This window comes from Denticeps clupeoides, chromosome 1 (assembly GCF_900700375.1).
Source record: "Denticeps clupeoides chromosome 1, fDenClu1.1, whole genome shotgun sequence".
NCBI lineage: Eukaryota > Metazoa > Chordata > Actinopteri > Clupeiformes > Denticipitidae > Denticeps > Denticeps clupeoides.
Genome location: NC_041707.1, coordinates 8,401,519 through 8,422,183, shown reverse-complemented (window position 1 = coordinate 8,422,183; position 20,665 = coordinate 8,401,519). Strand labels below are relative to the sequence as shown.

The following is a 20,665-nucleotide window of genomic DNA, read 5'->3' as shown; positions in this document are numbered from 1 at the left end:
ACTAGGCTTGATCAATGGACAGGAAACGGATCTTATACATAGTGACTTTCTTGTACAGTAATGTAGATAAAAGTTTTTTTTTCTTATTCAGTAAATGATGAATTTATGTAATAAGAAGAGTATTCCAGATGCATTTTTAATTGATTTTAGCTGTGATCACTGCATCAAATTTTGCACTGTAAATTCAAATTGGCACATACGCTTAACCTCTGTGCTGTCAAAGTGGTTAGGAAATTTATTCATTTGAGGAATTTGTGGACATCCCACAGCGTAGTTCAGACAGCATCAGGCCAGATGTTTAAGGCATTTGTAAGCAGTTTTCCGAACTAGTGTAGGAAGTGTTCTCATTCCCTTCTCTTGCCTTTCAGTAAAAGGAAGAAGCTTTGTTGTGTGTGTGTGTGGGGGGGGGGGGTATTTCTTTCACCTTTTCCCTTGTGAAATCCAGTTCAGCATTTAAAAAAAATGTGGTATTATTTCATATTTCACATCTGCTTTAATGTGTGGCTTTATTAAACCGAGAAAAAAAGCAATGAAAGCTGCTTATTTATTTTGCGAAGACTTTAGAACTGAATGGCAGGTTAAGCTGCCTGGGCACTGACTGTACCTTCTTTTGCCTCAGCCCAAATCTACCAAGCCTGCCAAGCCTTTGTACCCACCCACACGGAGGAATTGGGAAAGCAACTATTTTGGTGTGCCCCTTCAGAACCTCGTCACCCCTGAGCGTCCAATCCCATTGTTTATAGAAAAATGTGTGGAATACATAGAGCGCACTGGTGAGTCTCTCTGCCCGTTGACTTTGAGGTTTTCATGTATTGTATAACATTCTGTGTTTTAGCCCATATTTCTTAGGTAATTCCCAGTGTTCAAACTATTATTCAGGTGTGAGCATCAGCACATACTACACTCCTTCCAAAGTGTAGTCTTAAAAGACCCATATGTCTTGGGGCCTTTAATTGGATTTGACTTGGCTTTGTATGGCTGAAACAAAAGGCAGGATTAATTCAGACTCTCTCCGTACCCCAGACAACTCCTGGGTTTTGCTCCAGGCAACTAGCGCACAGAAATAATCGCAGTCTAAAGGCAAGGTGTAGACCTGGTTAGCATTTTGTCTTGGTTAGAACTGTGATTAATATATCAATGTCAGGATATACATTACTATTAATCCAGTGCTTAATGTAATACTATATCTTGAACGAACTGACTTGAATACAGAAGTTTTCAAGTGATTTTGTTTGATTTTACTAACAAAGATGCCATTTTGTTATGCAACTATTTCATTTTGTAAATAATGAAATTATTTAGATTTTTAAAGATCGTGTATTGCAATTAGTTGAAAGTACTAGTACTAATAACAGCCTTTATTTGAGTGGCTCTTGTGTACAGACATTGCAGACATATAGACACACTCCTGATGCAAATATAATTGTTTTCATGGTGCAAGATTATGTCTGAATTAGTCATTTGGTCTTTTTTTGTCTGTGTGATCGATCATCAGTTGCCCCAAACAATATGACATTGTTAGAAAAACAATGGCCTGTTGACGCTACACTAGTCAATTCCATTACAATTTAGGCTTGTGTAATCTTGCCACCTATACAAAAATGAACTTTTGGTAAAGGTTACAGGCTGAAAAATGTCATTTAATATTGTGCTACAATTATTGTGATATCTGCTTTGTAAGTAGCTCATCGCACATTGGGCTAAGATTTAAAAAAAAAAAGTCAGAATGTGTTGGGTTGAAGAGTGTTGTCTGCAAGGTTTTTTTGTTGCCTGAATGTGCGTCAGTTGCCTAGTCCTAAAATGAAACCCTTTAAGATCTCATTTTGTGATCTTACGTAATCTGAAGTAGCTGTTATTTGCCCCTGGCAGTTTGTTGAGCGTGCATGTAAACTTGAAGCGTTTTCACTTGATTGCCGGCAGGTTGTTTGCGTAATGTCTGCTTTTAAGGGTTTGCTAAGGGCCAGGCTAAGGTCTGCTTTTTTTAGATTAATTCATGTTTTTAAACCTGCATTTGAGTGGTGGGAATAAAAGTAGTTTACTTTGAACTTCCAAGGAGCCCTCGTTTTCATTATACAAAGTTTGGCAAGTGGCCATTTAGCATTTTTGCCGATTTTAGGTGGACTTATTAGTCCCATGTCGGGCCTAGGGTGCGGCCCCTGGCCTTCATCACTGAGCTCCCAGGCTTTTGCTTAGATAAAATTTAGTTAAGGAATCTGTCCAAAGCCGAACCCACAGCTATGCTGCTGTGCTAATGCCAGACGTTTTTTCGGTGCCTGAGCCTCCAGATGCTCTCTGAGAAATGCTCACGGTTAATCAAGTATTTCATTAAGCGCTTCCACCCGCCCCACCTTTAATAAATTGTGTTATGGGTGATGTGGGGGCTGGGGAAGAACTATGGCATGTTGAGCGAATAAATGGATTTTGATCTTATTGGGCTTTATTTCCTACACACTTAGCTTAATGCGATCAGGCGTTGTTTAGCGTGCGTGTGCTTTGCAGCAGCTGTGAATCCCACCCCTCCCCCAGTTATTGCTGTTGGTTAATAATAGTGATCTTTCAAACGTGGGTGATGAAACATCTGATCATCACCACTGATTATTTTTAGCGTGAATGCTACTCAGCTTCATTCCCCCCCCAGCACGATACAGGAAAGTTGATGTACCAGTGTGCCAGTAGAAAGGGAATTTTAATTAAATATATTTCAATCTGAATCACACAAACTGAATAAGAATGAATTCATTTCAATATGAATTCCAATGAATTTCAATGAAACTGAAAAGGGTTTTTTAAATCCCTAAAAATGTAATGCAAATTCAATTTCAATTCTCACAATTCAATTTCAGTTTATTGCGACAGACAATCTGGGTCCTTTAGGAAAAGCAGTGGAGTACAGATTCCCAACAGAGCTCATGACAGCTCTGCAGGTTGCGGGAAATTGGAAAAATCACATTCTAGCCACTGTTACGCATCAACTGGTCACCTGTGCTGGATAACTTTGCAGCAGCACCCTGCTTCGTATTTACCTGCTGTTTGTTCTATTGGTGCACGCTCATGTTAATATCGCATGTATCCATGTATGTATGTGCAGTTATATACCAGGTTAAAATGTGACCGACACAAGTTAACATGCTTGCGTCCATTTATATCATATCCTGAATCCTGAGTAAACACTAGTTTACTTTCCACCAACATATAGGAACTGTGTTTGACAAATGGCTTCCTGCCTGTCTTTAATGATTCTAGACTGCGCAGTGTTGATTTGAGAGCATAATTATAATAATAATATATGTTTTTGTACTACAAAATGTACAAAAATATTTGCCATTCCTTAGGTAATGTAATTACAAAAATTGTTGTCTTGTGTTATTGTCTGTATTGTTCTTACATTTTATTTAAAAAAATATAATTTCTCTTCCCATGGTATCAATAATGACGTTAAGTATATTCCTGGGTAGTGTTATCGAATTTGAAATGCTATTATTGTGACAACCCTATCAAAAAGTTTCGATGTTACCTGTATGTTGACTGACGCTAGTCACACCGATAGCCACGCCCCATCTTCAGGTGTGTGTCTGCAGGTAACGGGCCGTTACGGGATTAGCGGTTACTGCAGAGCAGTAGCAGCCTGCCGTGATGTGTTGAGAGGAATCATGGGATTTGGCTGCTTGTGTGTGATGAGGAAGTGGAGCGTGCAGTTCAGCGCAGCCTCCCTGGCGGTGGCATCATGCCACCGGCACAAAATGCAGTCTGGCTGTGGCAGTTTTTTCCTTTTTTCCCTCAGTGGCGTGTGTTTTTGTGAAATAGAAAGATTGGTTGCCTTTTTCTTCATCCCTCTGTATGTGTGTATGAAAGTGGGTTTCCTTAATGGAAACAGTAGCTATTTTCTACTCTTTTTGTTGTTTATTGTGTGTGTGTTTCTGCAAAAGAACAGTAGCTATTTTCTGTTCTTTCTCTGTCCCTGCAGGGTGTGTGTGTGTGTGTGTGTGTGGACATTCAGAACAGTGAACAGCCTGATGAACACTGACATTGATGAATTGTTTGGGGTCAGTTGATTGGGTGCTGGTCATTAGAGGCTGAGCACTGTGGTCCCTGTGTCCCTGACAGCCCGTATCCATGCAGATGTAATGGCACACGGTCCTTTGAAAATCATTCATTAAGCTCAGATCATGGACTCTGTGGTACCTCCTTTTCAGGAGAGTATGGTTTTTATGATTTTAATGAACATGGTTACATTAAAAAACATTACCAAACTTTGGTACATTTTGGTGTAAGTTTTTTTTTGTATTTATTCACAAGTGTTTGTTCCTTGAACCCATGACTCTGATGAATGGGTGAATCCCAGACTTGTCATGGTTATGTTTCCCAAAGCCCCTGTCTACAACTTATATACAATCATATTGCCATATTTTCAAGCAGTCTATAAATATCATAATCTTATGATTAATCTATTTGGAAAGCGTTGATGCTGTGATTTAAACATTGAAGTGTCATTTTCTATATGATCATGATATTAGATTGTTAAGATATAGTGATTTGTCGAAGCTCGAAGTTGCTGCATCAAATATCCTTTGAATGGAATTTCCCCCCTCAGTGTTCTCTCACTTTTGATAAACATAAAATCTGTTAAAAGACAGTATCCGAGATGTTTGAAGATCTCAGAGGACATGTTGCTGAAGCTTTTAGAAGCTTCTTGATGGAATTCTTTATAAACCCATTCCTGCAGAGATCCTGCTTGGATGCGCTGTGCACAAGGAGCTGTAGACCAACAGCTCAATACGCTGCCTACACTGAGGAGTTTATCGTAAGGATAAAACATATTGCAGTTAGGCCTCTTCTTTATGAAGTAGTCACTGCGTCCCATGATCCCTGATTGTGCTCGGGAAGAACCGAATAAGTAGCTGCTGATTTTGGTCTATATGCAGCGCTCCAAGGACCGGCATTAACTGTTTAAATGACAGTGCTGTCTGATACTGTGGGTTTTTTAAAAAAAAAAATAAGCGCATCATTAACATTCTACAAAAAGTCTCCATAAAAATACTAAAAACAAAATTCCGCCCAAACAATGTTCCATGTTCCCCGGGACCTTGCTGTATTACGAAGATGGGGTTTCATTTCAGTCATTAAGGATGTTTTTTTTTTTTTTCTGATTTTAAGAGAAGTCCAGATAATTCCAAACATCCTCTCAGCTATCTAGGCTCTTGTAGCGTAGGAGCCCACATTAACCCAATACATCATAATGCAGCGCGTTGTCACCATTCGCTGTTACGCAACTTTTATTTTAGAGGCATGTTTGTGTAACCACAGACAGAGGCGCAGTTCCATTGTTCTGCAATAAATGTACATATTTTGAAGCTTCTGATGGCATGTTTTCTGCACTTGAAGCAGACGAGGCTTTCGTGACCCGCAGCGCACGCCCTGTCTGCTGGCCACTCTGCCGGTTAGCCGGCCGTGATTGGACGGTTTGCCCGTGGCAGTGTCTGAGCATCGCACGGCTCCATTCAACGGCCTTTTGAAAGCACCTCCTCTGAAAAGGGCCCTTCAGATGAAAAGCTCCATCCCGGCTTTCCTTCTTCCTTTCTCTCGCTGTCTGTTTCTTATCCTTTCGCATTGTGTAACCTAAAGGAATCAGTCTTTGGTTTTTTTTTTTTTTTTTTTTTTTTCTTCTCCCCCTCAATGTTTTTTTAATGCACGCCTAAACAAGTGGCGCCTTTTCTCTTTATTTTCCCCTCATTTTTCTTCTTTTTATTTTCTTTTCCCTCCTCCATTTTGTGATCTGTAGCCCTCGGCTGTGGACACTGCAGACAGAGACAACGAGCAAGCGTGTGTCTCTGAGAGAGAGAGGGAGAGAGAAGAATAGAGAAAATGGACTGCATGGCAGTGTGTTAATTGACTGCGATTGTTGGTTTATTTGCTCCGTGGTTCCTCGGTCTTTGGTCCGTCGCGGCTCTGGGTCTCTGCTCACGCTCTCAGCCGGCTGTTCCATCCCGTGCTCCTGTTAATGATTATAATTATTTTTCCATTTGAGTGAAATTGGTTGACATTTTCACGTAAAGGTTGATTTTTAACTTGAGGGCCATGTTGAGAGCACATGGGCCACATAAGGAGGTTAAAAAAAAAACAAAAAAAAACTGGCTCTTGGAAAACTCTGCCCCCGTGAGGCATGCCGAACTGCTGGGCTCAGTAAATTAGGAGGCCCCGTCTGGTTGTGTTTTATGTCCAGGCTCTGCTTTGAAAGGTCATTTATTGTAATATTATGCAATGACCTCAGGAGAGCAGAGGTCACCTTCCTCTGGCAGTTAATCAGGGCTCTCACCGCTCCGAAGCCCCCTCGGCACGAGCTGCGGGTCTGCACTCTCGGAGGCCACGCCCCCGATCAGAAGCCCTGGTCATCAGAAACAGCCTCGCCTGGTGCATTAGGCTTTTATTCCTGAAAGGGTCACACAGTTACAGAGATGCTCTGCAGTGGTCCAGAACGCGAGCATGAACCTAATGGAAAGCGCATGTGTCCGAGTGAGTCGGCATCTGCCCACATACCTGCCTGAACCCACCCCCTTTCCACTCCACACTACACTGCAAATCTTAAAGAATGTCTAAATGGCAGTAAATCCCCAACTTCACCACGCACATACAGTACAGGCCAAATGTTTGGACACACCTTCTCATTCAATGTGTTTTCTTTATTTTTATGACCATTTACGTTGGTAGATTCTCACTGAAGGCATCAAAACTATGAATGACCACATGTGGAGTTATGTACTTAACAAAAAGTGGAGACCTGGCCTCCACAGTCACCGGACCTGAACCCAATCGAGATGGTTTGGGGTGAGCTGGACCGCAGAGTGAAGGCAAAGTGAAGGCAAACACCTCTGGGATCTCCTTCAAGGCTGTTTGAGAACCATTTCAGGTGACGACCTCTTGAAGCTCATCGAGAGAATGCCAAGATTGTGCAAATCAGTAATCAGAGCAATGGGTGGATATTTTGAAGAAACTAGAATATAAAACTTGTTTTCAGTTATTTGACCTTTTTTTGTAAAGTACAAATCTCCACATGAGTTCATTAATAGTTTTGATGCCTTCAGTGAGAATCTACCAATGTAAAATGTTCATGAAAATAAAGAAAACACATTGACAAAGTGTGTCCAAACTTTTGGCCTCTACTGTATACTAAATTATAATGGATGCAAGCATATCAATAATGCAAATTGTCAAATGCTTTATTTTCCCACCCCATAATCATGGTTGTACAGTACAGACAACTCTATTGTAGTGTATGCGTTAGGCATGTCGAAGTTATAATCAATACATTGTGATGTAGACGTGGACTATTCTGCATCGATGCAGTGCATAACATAATTGATTACATCACAATGACAATGCTTGGTGATTGGCAGCGGCATAACAACATTCTAGTTAAGTAGTGGTGGTAGTGACTGTGGTGGCCAGAACTAAGTACAGCGCTGCTCCGTGTAGGAATTTTGTGCTTTTTGCGGTGTGCAACACGACGACCTTGTATGCACGCACCATGGTCAAAGTTGAAATTTGCCGCTGAGCCCCGTGGCAAGCGTGGTGCATTGAGCTCAACCCTTTTAAGAAGTACGGCCATGGCGCCGAGGTTCAGATGTTCGTGGTGTCAGGTGAGCGCAGACTGAATGCCGACGGTTTTTCTGCTCTTTGCAGCAAATCAAAGAACGAGACCTTAACTCCTGTATTTGGAAACTTATGGGATGCATTGAAAATCATAATTGAATCGTGAGACCTGTGAAGTTTCACACCTCTAATATGCATTACCATTCCGTCGTCATTAACATTGCTTGGACGTTGCCTCAGTAGGTTATCAGATAACTTTTCATCTGATTGGCTGGGCAGCCAGCCGACAGTTCATTTCTTCCCTTCTATTTCCCAATCGTCGACTGGGAATGGATTTTAGCTGGTGAAGGAGTATTGAGCTGGAAAATCATCTTTCATGCCACAAGATCTGCTCAGAAGCAGAAGGTGCAAGCCATAAAATTGTCCCAAGCCTCTAGAAACTGGTCTTTAAATGCCCCTGAAGGGTTTAGCAACTAAATGGGCTAAATGTACTAATAATAGTTGCTATTGTGCTGTACGCAGTGCATTTTAGAAAGCATGATCTTGTTTAAGGAAATGTGAACAGAGCCTCTGTTTTGGGAGATGCTGAGTGGTTTAGTTGGATGAGGGGGTGGCTTCTAAAGCCTCCTTGAGGGACCTTGCTGCCATTATGGTTTATAAAGAGTGACACTATGCAGCTATGCATCTGTCTTTTCTCCCCTTCTCTCTCTCTCTCTCTCTCTCCCTCCCTCTTCTCTCAGCCTCAGGGATTAGCCGGCTGCTGAACGGCCAGTGATTGTCATGCTGTGGCCAGTGCTGATGTCCTCAATGTCAAACACAGACGTCCTGCATTTTATACAGCAGATGGAGCGAACGTTTTTAGAAATACCTACAAGCTTTGCAGCTGTTTGTATACGTGTGTTACACACACACACACACACACACACACACACACACACACACACACACACACACACACACACACACACACATGTAGGGGTTTGGAGCCAGGTTCAGTACTGCAGCTTCCTGATCTATGACTGAGCAGTCGGAAACTGCACTGATGAATTTGGGCTCCGTTTCCAGCTTTTTCAGCTTGCAGGGCGACAGTCATTCCAGTAAAAATGAACCGGGCATCACACACGGAAACCACACTGCAGCAAGAAACAAATATGAGACTGGAGATCATATTTTAGCAAACAATACAGAGTTGCCACTCTCTGTACTGAGCAGTAGCACCCAGAAACCCAAACACTGAAATAAGTCAGAAAGGGGGCATTAAAGCACATTTTAAGGAAATGTGTGGAATTTGAGGCTTTTTTTTTTTTTTTTTTAAGTTCTCTATTTTAAAAAGCTGTTGTGCTTTAGTTACTTTCAAAGGGCAAAATGGGTGAAGCTAAATAGAAAAATTGTGATGCATCACGTCTGCCTGTGTCTCAGCTGGCTGTTTGCTCCACTCACTTCCTGCTGAGCGCAGATCTGTGGCGGTTTGGCTTGTAAGTCCAACCTGCTTTGCCAGCGTCATCTTCAGGCCAAGGGGCGGGGCGGGGCCGCGGCTGGTGCACCTGCTTTCGTTTCCGTCAGCTGGTGTGCTGACGAGCTCGATTAGTGTGACTCATTTCCTGCTCTCCACTCCCATTCCTCCCCCGCCCCTTTTTGATTGTCGCTCCGCCTTTCTCCCATGACACTGGGGATGTGTGTCCAGACTAACTGAGTCAGTCATCAGCCAACAATCAATTATTCATGGGCCAGGATTGGCCGGGACTGTGGCTGACCCCGGCCGCTCTTCCCAGTCGGCGTGACTCAAGCATCTTCTGGGAGACCGGGTGATGCCATCGTCCATGCTGCCATCCCTACTATTCTCTTTTTTTGCAGGTTTTTTTTCCCCCCTAAAAGATATAGAATTAGAACCATGAAGAACAAGGTACACACAAAAGTGTTATTCAGCAAGTAAGTGCCATAGTGATTAATAAATAAATACATAAGTAAAGAGTGAAATGTGGCTGAATAAAGTGTATTTTCCTTACCAACTACCCCACATAAAGCACCGTCCCCACACGCTGCTCCCCGGGCGCCTGTCATGGCCGCCCACTGCTCACCAAGGGTGATCGTTAAAAGCAGAGGGCACATTTCGTTGTCACCGTGTGCTGTGCTGCAGTGTATGACAATGACAACCACTTCACTTTTACTTCACATAATAACCCCATCTACAAGCCTTCCCAATTGGAAACATTGAATGTCCCAATCACACATGGTCCTGCCATCCCTGCCGGGGACTGTCTTCTCTTCCTCACCATGCTACTCTTAGGATGGGAATGTCACAGCGAGTTGGATGTGACTAGTTTTGTCGACGTATGTCAGGACCTGCTCTGGGCTCTCTGGCTGTGCCCTGGTCTGCCCTGTGAGCCCCTTGGCTTGTTGTCAGGGTAGGTGGGCACTGTGGCTTGCTGCAGTAGACCCGCTCGTTCCCCTGCAGGGGCGTCACTGCCAAGGTTTTTTCCGGTGTTCGTCACGTCGAGTCATCTTCAGACTTGAGACACACACACCTTTAGAGCGGATATATGCTGTTTAATGGCAGTGCCACTATTAGCTCTGTTGCCAGTACAAGTCGACCTTCGAGGGGCTGCAGTGTGTGTGTGTGCTGTGTTCTTTCAGATGTTAATGCCACTGTTTTTCTCTTCTCACTAACTGCATGCAGTGAGAGCCCAGCTGTGTGCTATTGCGTGTCTTCTAGACACATTATTAGTGTTTTTTTTTTTTTTTTTTTTGGTGATAAGTGCTTGTGCTCAACTGGCTGATTTATAGTTTTTCTGTCATTTTCGTGTGCACTTTTTTAATTTTATTAAGTGTGGATTAGCGATGTGGTGTATCAGTGGAAAAACGGGTACCTGTACATTTAGTAAAAAAAAATGTCTATTACTGTAAATAGAATTATTTAAATATCAAAAGCACCCTTCCACCTGAATGTGGAAACAAATAAACAAAATAAATGCATAACAGATGGCTTGATTTTGCAAGGGAGCCTAAAATATTGCATGCAACCATAGCACTAAACCTCAGCGCTGGCTGATCACGGAACAGTAGTTTTCCAGCTCTCTGCTGCCAATCAGCAGCTGTAATTATGCCATTAAATACCTGGAGAGCAGGAGGAATGTCTTGCCCAGTTCTCTAGTTCTTCCTTTACATTTACATTCATTGCATGTATACGATGCCCTTATCCAGAGCAATTTACAATCATTAGTTACAGGGACAGTCCCTCTGGAGACAATCAGGGTGAAGTGTCTTGCTCAGGGACACAATGCTAGTAAGTAGGGTTTGAACCGGTGACTTTGTGGTCTTCTGGATCATAGGTGGGTGTTTTACACACTAGGCTGCTACCACCTGGGTCCAAACGGGAGCAAACGCAGTGTGTTAAACTGCCGGAACACATTGTTGTTTTCCAGTTTTGTGTTGTCATTAGAAATGTGAACCATAGACAGGATTTCTTGTACTTGCTTGTATGTACGAAGCATTCGGGGTTATAGGTCAGGTCGGAGGTTGCGTGCTGCTCCGAGACCCATTATTTTTGTTAAGCTTGCCATGGTCAAAGTTGAAATGTGTGTGAAACATTTTCTCACAATTGATAGAATCAACGCATCGAAGCCGCCTAGTGTTCGGTCTGCCCCTTCTAAACACTTACACACAAAGCAGGAATGGAGGAAAAGCTGATCTTATCAGTCTCTGAGTGTACAGAGATCTACATCATTGGGGCAGTGGTGGCCAAGCGGTTAAGGAACCGAAGGCTCAGAAGGTTGACTGTTCGAATCCCGATCCACCGAGGTGCCGCAGAGCAAAGCACCGTCCCCACACGCTGCTCCCCGGGCGCCTGTCATGGCTGCCCACTGCTCACCAAGGGTGATGGTTGAAAGCAGAGGGCACATTTTGTTGTGTCACCGTGTGCTGTGCTGCTGTGTATCACAATGACAATCACTTCACTTTCACTTGACTTTATAAAACCACACCTATTTTCTGCGCTGAGCCCCATGACCAGTGTGGCGCTCTGAGCGCAACGTCCTGTTTTTTGAGAGGAATGACAAGTGCATGCTGTGTTCGGTCTGAAAGTGGCACTGGTTTTGTTTTGGGAATCACCTGCGTCTACCTTTCCAGGTGGTCCCCCCATGAGTTAAGTATGAGTCTGCTTTGCTGTCCAAAGACGTCCTTGTCCTTGTGTGGACTGGGCCCGAGTTTCCTATCCAGGCACTCCCGCTTCCTCCCGCAACCTCACTTTATCACGTGACCCTTCGCTCATCCGTGGTGTGTTGCACATTTGCTGTGGTCCAGAGGAGAGGAAGAAAGAGGGGGGATATCTATTTTTAAAACAAATCCCATCTGCTGCTGGTAAGTTCTCCCTGAGCCTAGGCGGCCATTGCAGCCGCAGATGGACGGATGGACAGATGTCCCGAGCATCCGGCTGCGTGGCCTTTTTGCACGACCCGGTGAGGGCGATGACCACAGCTCAGCTGAGCGTGGCTGGACATAAACATTACTGCTGCGCCACTGAGTTCTGCCGACCCACACACACTCGATCTTCTTTTTTCATAATGACCATGATTAACTACATTACTATACATTTACTATTTATTTTAATCATAACCATACCCCTAAATCTTTGGTAGTCTTTGTAAGTTTTTAAAAAATAACATTTATACCCACTGTCACTCAGTACATTGGACAAAAAGTCTCTCTTCTGATCTCATTGTGTGTATCCACTGGTTGACTAGGAGACTAGGACAAATGGCACACAGCGGGCGTGGCTTAGCTCTCCGCTCTCACTGTTGTTTGTGATGTGGTTGCTGATGTTTCCACATAAAATGTCCCGTTATGCAGCTCCAGTCCCTCACGGGTCATTTTATGCCCCTTTTAGCAGGTAGAAAGTGTAAAAAACAATTCTGCATCTTTCTCCATCCCCTCCCTCATATTTAATATTTAAATCAGCTTTTCTCGACCGCATTCCCTTCCGCTCTCTCCGTAACTGTGGCGGGCCCGCCGTCAGTGAGTGCGAGCGAGTGGATATTCTTTATGTTAATGAATGTCACATCTCTGCCGGTGCAGAGAGGACTCTGTTTAGCTGCAGGCAGCTGATAAGGCCACTCTGCTACACTAAATCCCTGCTGCTGAAGATTTCTCATGCCCTGCACACACACACACACACACACACACACACACACACTGACACACTTCTTTTTGATTACACCGTGCCTTGGCTCCTCAGCTCCTCGTTTTCTGTTTTTAGCTGGTTTGTGGTCAAAGGGTGTATTATTGGGATTGTATTATTTTTAAACGTACTCTGTCTGTACACACTACAAATATGTTGCATTATGCTTTAATCGTTCATGCCTTCTGTTAGGAGTATAAACACACTCAATCATTTGCCGTCAAGCAAATGATTAGTTACTACCATTCTAGAAATAGGCCTGTTCGTAGCTATGGGAGTCAAACACAGGGCAGTGACCAAGCCTCCACTTCGAGGCTGAAGCACAGAAGTCTTATACACCCAGGGACCCCATACAAAGGCTGATTGGGGATATGGTAGAAAAATATGCATTTTATTACATGATCCAGAAAGCATCTCAACTACATATTATGAGGTTCTAGACACGATTAATGTGTCTTTTACATTTATCACAACGGTAATAATGAGGATATCTAAACTTCTCTGATGCTGCACATAATTAGAATGATTCTTTTAGTGATAAATTTTTACTTATGTTTCATCACTATTGCAGAAATTTATTATTATACTGCCCAACCAGTGGCTTATTTTGGGGGTTTCAGGACTGTGTCCCCTGTAGAATGTGTGAGGAGCTGCATAGGTTCAGAGTTGAGATTGCTATTGCGGCACCATTGTTGGTCTGGAATCTTTTCACACTTTAAATGATCCACAACATATTTGAATGCTCGTCACCTCCCTCTCATTTGATTTATGATGCGAGCAAACTGCAGGAAAGGACAATTATTAACGCAGTGGGGTGGAAAGTGATGAAGCTGCACATATTCTGTTGGCTTTACTCTTGGCACTTAACAAGAGTTCCTACCTACCATCAGCACACTCTCTCACACTATTTCATCCTGAAGAAGATCGTTGGGAAGGCTGGAAGGAATTTTGGGAAGCTTGGGAACGCTCTGTCTTTCATTTGGTGTTGAATGTGTGGAATGGATCGAGTTGAAATGAGAACCCTCTGGTGTTGAATATGAAATTGATGTTTTTAAAATCCATTTGGTGATATATTTTGTCTGGCTGATTAGGTGTGTTCTTGTTCGTGTGAGTGTTTGTGGGTGTATGGGTGGTAGGGGGAAATCAGGCTGCAGACTCTTAGTCTCAACTCAACATCCTCCTGGCCCGGTGTCCCAGGGTAACATCCTCTGTGTCCAATTAGACCTGCAAAAAAATTGTCACTGTCCAAAAAAACCCAAGTGTCAAACAGGGTGTGTGTGTGTGTGTGTGTGTGTGTGTGTCATTATATAAATACAACATGATTCTTTAGGGAATCCTGCTCCAAAATGACAAATGAAAAAACTTGCAGTTACACACATGCGAGACAGTATATATGTGTGTGTGTGTGTGTGTGTGTGTGTGTGTGTGTATATATATATATATATATATATATATATACATATAAAATACTGTTTAAATGGCAGTTGAGTGAATGGTCTCATTTGCTGTGTGTGTGTGTGTGTGTGTGCGCCCGCGTGCACCTTAACTTTTTCCTGTGACCCTGACCTTTGTGTTTTTCTCTGCAGGGTTAGGTACGCTGTAATGTCACGGTCACAGCCTGACATTTGTAGTGAGCTGCGGGTGCTTCCGTTAAACATTCCTGCAGACCGATGCCTCTGAGATCAGACATCATGGTCGCAGCGATGTCCTGTACAGAGATGTTTTTCATGCAGGCGTCGTGGAATATTCTTTGCAAGAATGGCTTGAAGCCGCTGAGAATGTTGGCAGGTGACTGTGTTAAAGAGAGCAGGTCGTAATGTGGAGAATAAACCCCTTATCTGCAGACTCCAGACAGCTGACCTTCCTGATGTTTACTCACAGCAGACTCCGAAATCGGGAGGGAAGGGGCCAACAAGGGGCCATCAGCTGACATGCGCAGCTTCTGGTTTTTAGCCCAGAATAAATGTAACTGGAGCTATTAGTTTTGTCCAGTGCTATCAGACAGATCAGGACAATTTGACATTGTCTCGCTTGCTTTCCCTTGAATGCGTGCTGCACGCCGTCTCGTTTACGTAATTTCCATTGAAAAAATGAACTTTACACATATGCACACACACACACACACTTGTACAGAGAATATGGGCAGATGATGGTGGGGTGGGGGTTGTTGGAGGACAATAGAACATCCGAGTGACGAGTGTCTAAATTCAGAGCCACTTCCCCCAAAGCCGTTCCCACAGCCCGCTTCTTGCATTGTGTCTGGCCTTAACCTTCCTTTTTCTGGTGAGGCACATATCAATAAAACCAGAGGATTGCCTTATAGCATTGATTTTCCCCCATTGTTTCAAATATTCTGTGATATTTTTATTTTATTATTTTTTTTTTATGAAAAAAAAAAAAAAAAAAAATCATACACCTTTGTCATATAATATATCAAGTATCACTACCTTTACCAAAGCCAAAGTATCATATTTCAGCTCACTCTTTTATCCCTAGTCGAACTCATGCTAGAACTATTATCACAATTACATGATCGTAATTCAGCAATATGCCATATTATAGTGCAGTTCATTTATTTAGAATACAGACAACTTTACAGACAAGTCCAGTTTTATTGCTTAAAGCAGAACGTGATTTGATCTATTTGGATTCTGAAACAGAACAGCTGTAATGTAAAAATTGTGTAACTGTTTCTCAGAAAAAAACAGCTTTTCAAGGAAAAACTTTGCCACATTGATATTGGACACCGGCGGCTGTCACTAGTGATAGTGTTGTGATGTATTGCAATAGAGATCCCTACTCTTTAACAAGTCTCACAGTTGACAGGAGATGATTTGGGGGTGCTCAGTGATAACAGCGCTATGGACCGCCCCCTGTTCTCTTCACTCAAAGGAATGAAACGCCAAATTTAGCTCCGCTCCATATGCGATGGCCGGTGACACAGGCTGGACTCTCTTTGATTATGCTGCTGAAGAAGATGACTGTGGGGTGGGAGGGGGGCAGCGAGAGCTGAGTGGAGATATGAAGATTTATGCTAAATAAAATGAAACGCTGTTCGGGTAATGCACTTTCATCTTCTTATCAGCCCCCATTCCTGCTAATATAGCAGCAGCTGCTGTTGTAGTGCAGAGCTTTGTGTGTGTGTGTGTGTGTCTGTCTGTGAACTTGGGATTCTGCTGACCATAACAGGCAGGGCCTAGCACCACCAAGCCACACTCGCAATTGACTGTAACCTTTCTCCTTCAGCAAAGCAGCGGTGAGAGAGGCATTGTGGGTAATTGCCCTCAGTGGTTCCACCTGGGTGATGTCTTCCTGAGCTGGAAATTCTGCTCTTTCCTGTTTCCTATGGACTTGTCTCTCTGTGTGTGTGTGTGTGTGTGTGTGTGTGTGTGTGTGTGTGTGTGTGTGTGTGTGTGTGTGTTTCTGTGAGAATAGAATTACTTGGTTTCTGTACCACACCCTGTAGCATTAGTTGTGGTGTGTGTGTGTGTGTATGTGTGTGTGTGGAAAGTGAGGGGCCAGCATAGACTTGCTCACACTTGAACTTACCAGGAATGCACAGCCTATTCCATCTTCCCTTTCCCAGTCTCTGTTTCTCTTACACACACACACACACACACACACACACACACAGGGAGTCACACACTCCCCCACAGGCTTTTGTGACTGGCGTGTCCGGGCAGCCTCTGCACCATCTTTGCATCACATCTCTGCCGTCTCCCAAGGTCACGCTCACCCCCTGCACGGGCCGGGTGGCGGTGTTGAGCCACGCCTCTGCGCTTACTGCCCGCCCAGCGCTGAAAATCTATAGCTAATTATTCCCATCCTGCGGGACGCTATCTTTCACCCCCGTCAGCTGCTTTTCCTTTGAAGCTGAATAAACCGATGCTGCTTTTATTTAACACACAAGCCCTGTCCGTTAATGGGAGTGTGGTGGTGCTTGGTTTGTGTGTGTGTGTGTGTGTGTGTGTGTGTCTGAATGACTGAATCCTTCTCCTTTACTCCGCACCTTTGACCCTTGACCTCACTGCTTTGATGTGGGATTCAGTTTATCGTGGTCGCTTGAGGGATGCTGCTTCTCCCATCAGGCAGAGTTCCGCTTTTTTCCCCCAAATAGCTAGTTTTGCAATACTGTCCTCACCGTGGCTGAGACAGTGCTACCGATCATGCTATAGCTTTTAGTTACTACTGTCATGACAGAAGTCAACTTTACAGACTATTTAAAAAATAAAACGTTAACAAAATTGTTATATTAGAGCTCTTATATTGATGTATTAATATTACTGATGGTTAAAGGTCCAACTGCAATACCTCTTATCAGAACGTATTGTCCTTTATAAACTTGACCTCAAAACTAAAAAAATTAAATTAGTCCGAATGCCCAACAGAGACCTAACCTTGTTTTAGTATTTGTTTTGGCATATGCTCTTTGTATTTTTCCTTCCATTTCCTTCTCCCTTGATGTTTTGTTTGTGTTATTCTCCCTGGTAATAACTTGCGTAATTATAATCTCTCTTCCTTCAGGGCTTACAACAGAGGGGTTGTATCGCGTGTGTGGAAACAAGACGGATCAGGACAATATCCAGAAACAGTTCGATCAAGGTAATAGTTCTAAATCAAAGCGGTTTGTGCGTCACACAATGGGGGCATTAGCTCCAGCTCTGCATTTTCATACTTGCACATATGAAGTTTACTCAGCAGGAAAACATGCTAGTGAAGTAATAAAATAAGTTATAAAATGTTAGAAAATTTAACCAATTATGAATCAGTACTACTCTGATAGGTGGGTTCCTAAATGATTATACACACCACACACACACACATATCTGCACTCCCATTAAAATGAACCACAATCATATTGCCTGAAATATTGTGTGACTCACTTAATTTCACTTAACACAAGCTATAAGTCACAGAATTTCATCAACATTGCATGGTTCACAAATCAGTCAAAACTCCAAATAGGGGAACTTATTTTTTAAGGATGTGTGTCAGTGATGAGGAGCCCTGAAGCTGTGAACACTATATATAGATTTTTCTTTTCATTTGTAACCTGTCTTTAGTTGCCCAGTGGACAAAATATTTTTTTCTGTTGCTGATATCTTAATAATTTCCCATATTTTGAGTTACTTTCTTTTTTCAGATCCAGGTTGTCTCTTGTCACAGTGTTAATGTTTCAGTCCTGTCACATTCCTCCCTCCGTTCCCTGCTCATTATTTTTTACCACCTGCTGGCCGTTTTGTCTCATATGAGCTTTGATTAGTTTGGCTCCTCTGTTCCGAGTCGCTCAGTTCCGCAGGCGAGCGAATGCACCAGAGATAAGTCCCTCGCCCAGGGCGCTCTCGTTCGCTTCACTAATCCACTGTCCTGTTGGCTCTGGGAGGATGAAACGCGTCTCCATTCACTCTCCCCAATACCCCATTAACTGGCATGGAACTGTCTTTATTTTATATATTGCCTCTTTTTTTTTTTTATTTTAAGTAGCACATTTTTATAACAACCATCCAAGCCAAAGAAGCCAATCGCCCTCCTAGTTTTATTTTCCTCAGAGGTGACTGCTGTAGTACTGGACAGCTGGCATATCAGCGAAGGCATTTCTGTTATTTATGTTGACCACGTTGTGCACTTTGGCTAAACTCCACCGTCTAATCAATTACGTAATTTATTTTGAATGCATTTGTTCTGATTTGAATTGATTTAAAATCTTGCTGTTTTACACCCCAGTGTCAATACTTCCGTTAGACTTTCATTTTTTATTTTTTTATTTTTTTTTAAATGGTCTCTCCTGCTGCCTGGGTAAATCTTTTTCACTTAGTTTTCATCCATCTTTCCCATCGAATAGCGGTCACTGTGGTCCTGAGGTGTGCGCGCACAAATTACTCACTACAGTGGGCCGACTGCTGCCCAGGAGAGCCACTGTAGGCGACACTCTGCCCGCCGGCCTGGAGCCATTAGTCCTGCCCCCCCCTCTGATGTGTGGATTTTCTGATTTGAGAGCATTTTTCTCCCTCTTCTGTCCATTTCTGTGCTCGGAACGAGGGATGTGCTGCGACAGCTGTCACTTCTCCTCAGCGTCACCATCTCCATTCCTCTGCATTTTTCTGCATACACTATCTCCCTCACTCTTCTTTTTCTGTAACTATCTTCATATATGAAGATTCCTATGCACATCGAACAGCTGACAGGTGACATGAATAAAAGATCATCTGGTTGCAGTGGCACCTGTCCAGGGGTTAATGTATTAAGCAGCAAAACAACATGCAGTTCTTGACATTGAGAAGTTGGAAGCAGAGAAAGGATCTAGACTTTGGCTTGTACCAAACTATGTGACTAGAAGACTGAGCAGCGAAAGTTCATGGATGCCCAGTATTTATTTTTTTATTGAGCCCCAAAACACAAGGGGCAGTGGTGGCCTAGCGGTTAAGGAAGCGGCCCCGTAATCAGAAGGTTGAATCCCGATCTGCCAACGTGCCACTGAGGTGCCACTGAGCAAAGCACCACCCCCACACACTGCTCCCCGGGCGCCTGTCATGGCCGCCCACTGCTCACTACAAGTGATGGGTTAAACGTAGAGGACACGTTTTGTACTGTGCTGTGTATCACAATAACAAAAACAGATCACCTCACTTTCTATTTTCAGACCACAGCATTGACCTGATTGCGATGGATATTGCCGTGAATGCCGTGGCTGGAGCATTGAAGGCATTTTTTGCCGACCTGCCGGATCCTCTGATTCCGTACAACCTGCATCCTGAGTTGGTGGAGGCGGCCAGTGAGTCTTAACCCCCATCCTTTCCTCTGTGTATTTGTTCTGTTACCGTGCTGGGCACCGGCTCTCTTACTGGCAGGTGCAACCGGTTGGTTTAGCAACTGAAACAATCAATTGGACTAATTGATTGGCACCAATATTTCTGACATGGTAGCGAATTTCCCTCTAAGGAACCCGTGCTGACATCACAACCTGTGACTGCCTGGAACAGCCTTCCATCCAGATTTCATTAAATGTTCAAACACAAAACTATTATCGCTTCTTCTGTTCCTGCTGCTCGTAACGCAGGCCACGCAATTTGAATACATTTATTATCATTATTATTATTATTATTATTATTATTATTAGGGTCGGGGGAGCGTTACCACCCCTCTGAACAGGGTGTGTTTTTGAGCTCCACCTGCATGTGTCGTTCTGAATGCCACTGATTTCAGTGGGCGGTGGTACAGACCCCTGCGGATCCTGAATGCTGCTTCAGCTCTCGGTGTGATTGCAGAGTGCAGATCCACATGCACGTATCATCTCACCACTTCAAAATGTCCTGAGCAGCTCTGGAGCTTTTTCTCTTGCCATTCTCTTAATTTGGTCATTTTTGACCTTCTGTCTGATCACCACACCTCTCTAATTCTCATTTATCATGGGGCTGAATGATGAGCATATGAGAATGAGCAGTATGCTTGTGTGTGTGTGTGTGTGTGTGTGTGTGTTCACATTCCCTTGTGATGTGTCACCAATCACCCCCTCAAAATGTGCTGTAGTGGATTACTGTCGCGGCGGTGGAAATGGGAGAGCGACCGGCTCACTCACTCACTCGCAGGCTCTCTCTAAGTCCCCCGTCTGCAGTCCTCGGATGTGGGGGTGTCTGGAAGTTCTCCAGGGTTTGCAGCGAGGCCCGAAACTGTACGACCGGTGCTGCGCTCAAGGCAACATTTTTGCTCGGTGACGTCGAGCAGACATCCCCGAAAGCGCCGCGACCGTATTGCTGCCGTGGCTGTCAGCAGGAGTCGGCGATAAAACTCGGCTGTGTGAGTTCCACAGCGTGCAGTAATGCAGCGCCATCCAGACGAGAATCCGACAGTGAACAACGCGCTTTGAAAAGTGTCACGAAAAGCGAAAGGAGCCGCTGTGTGCTTTCG

The 20,665-nt window shown here is 43.6% G+C and overlaps 1 protein-coding gene across 1 annotated transcript in view; it reads left to right on the top strand.

Moving 5' to 3' along the window:
* Nucleotides 1-20,665, top strand: part of arhgap5 (Rho GTPase activating protein 5) — a 29,645-nt gene that overhangs the window by 6,701 nt on the left and 2,279 nt on the right. Inside the window, exons 3-5 of the mRNA XM_028975370.1 lie at nt 620-773; nt 17,285-17,362; nt 19,401-19,532. Of these exons, the coding sequence (XP_028831203.1) occupies nt 620-773; nt 17,285-17,362; nt 19,401-19,532 (364 nt within the window). The remainder of the gene's footprint in view (nt 1-619; nt 774-17,284; nt 17,363-19,400; nt 19,533-20,665) is intronic.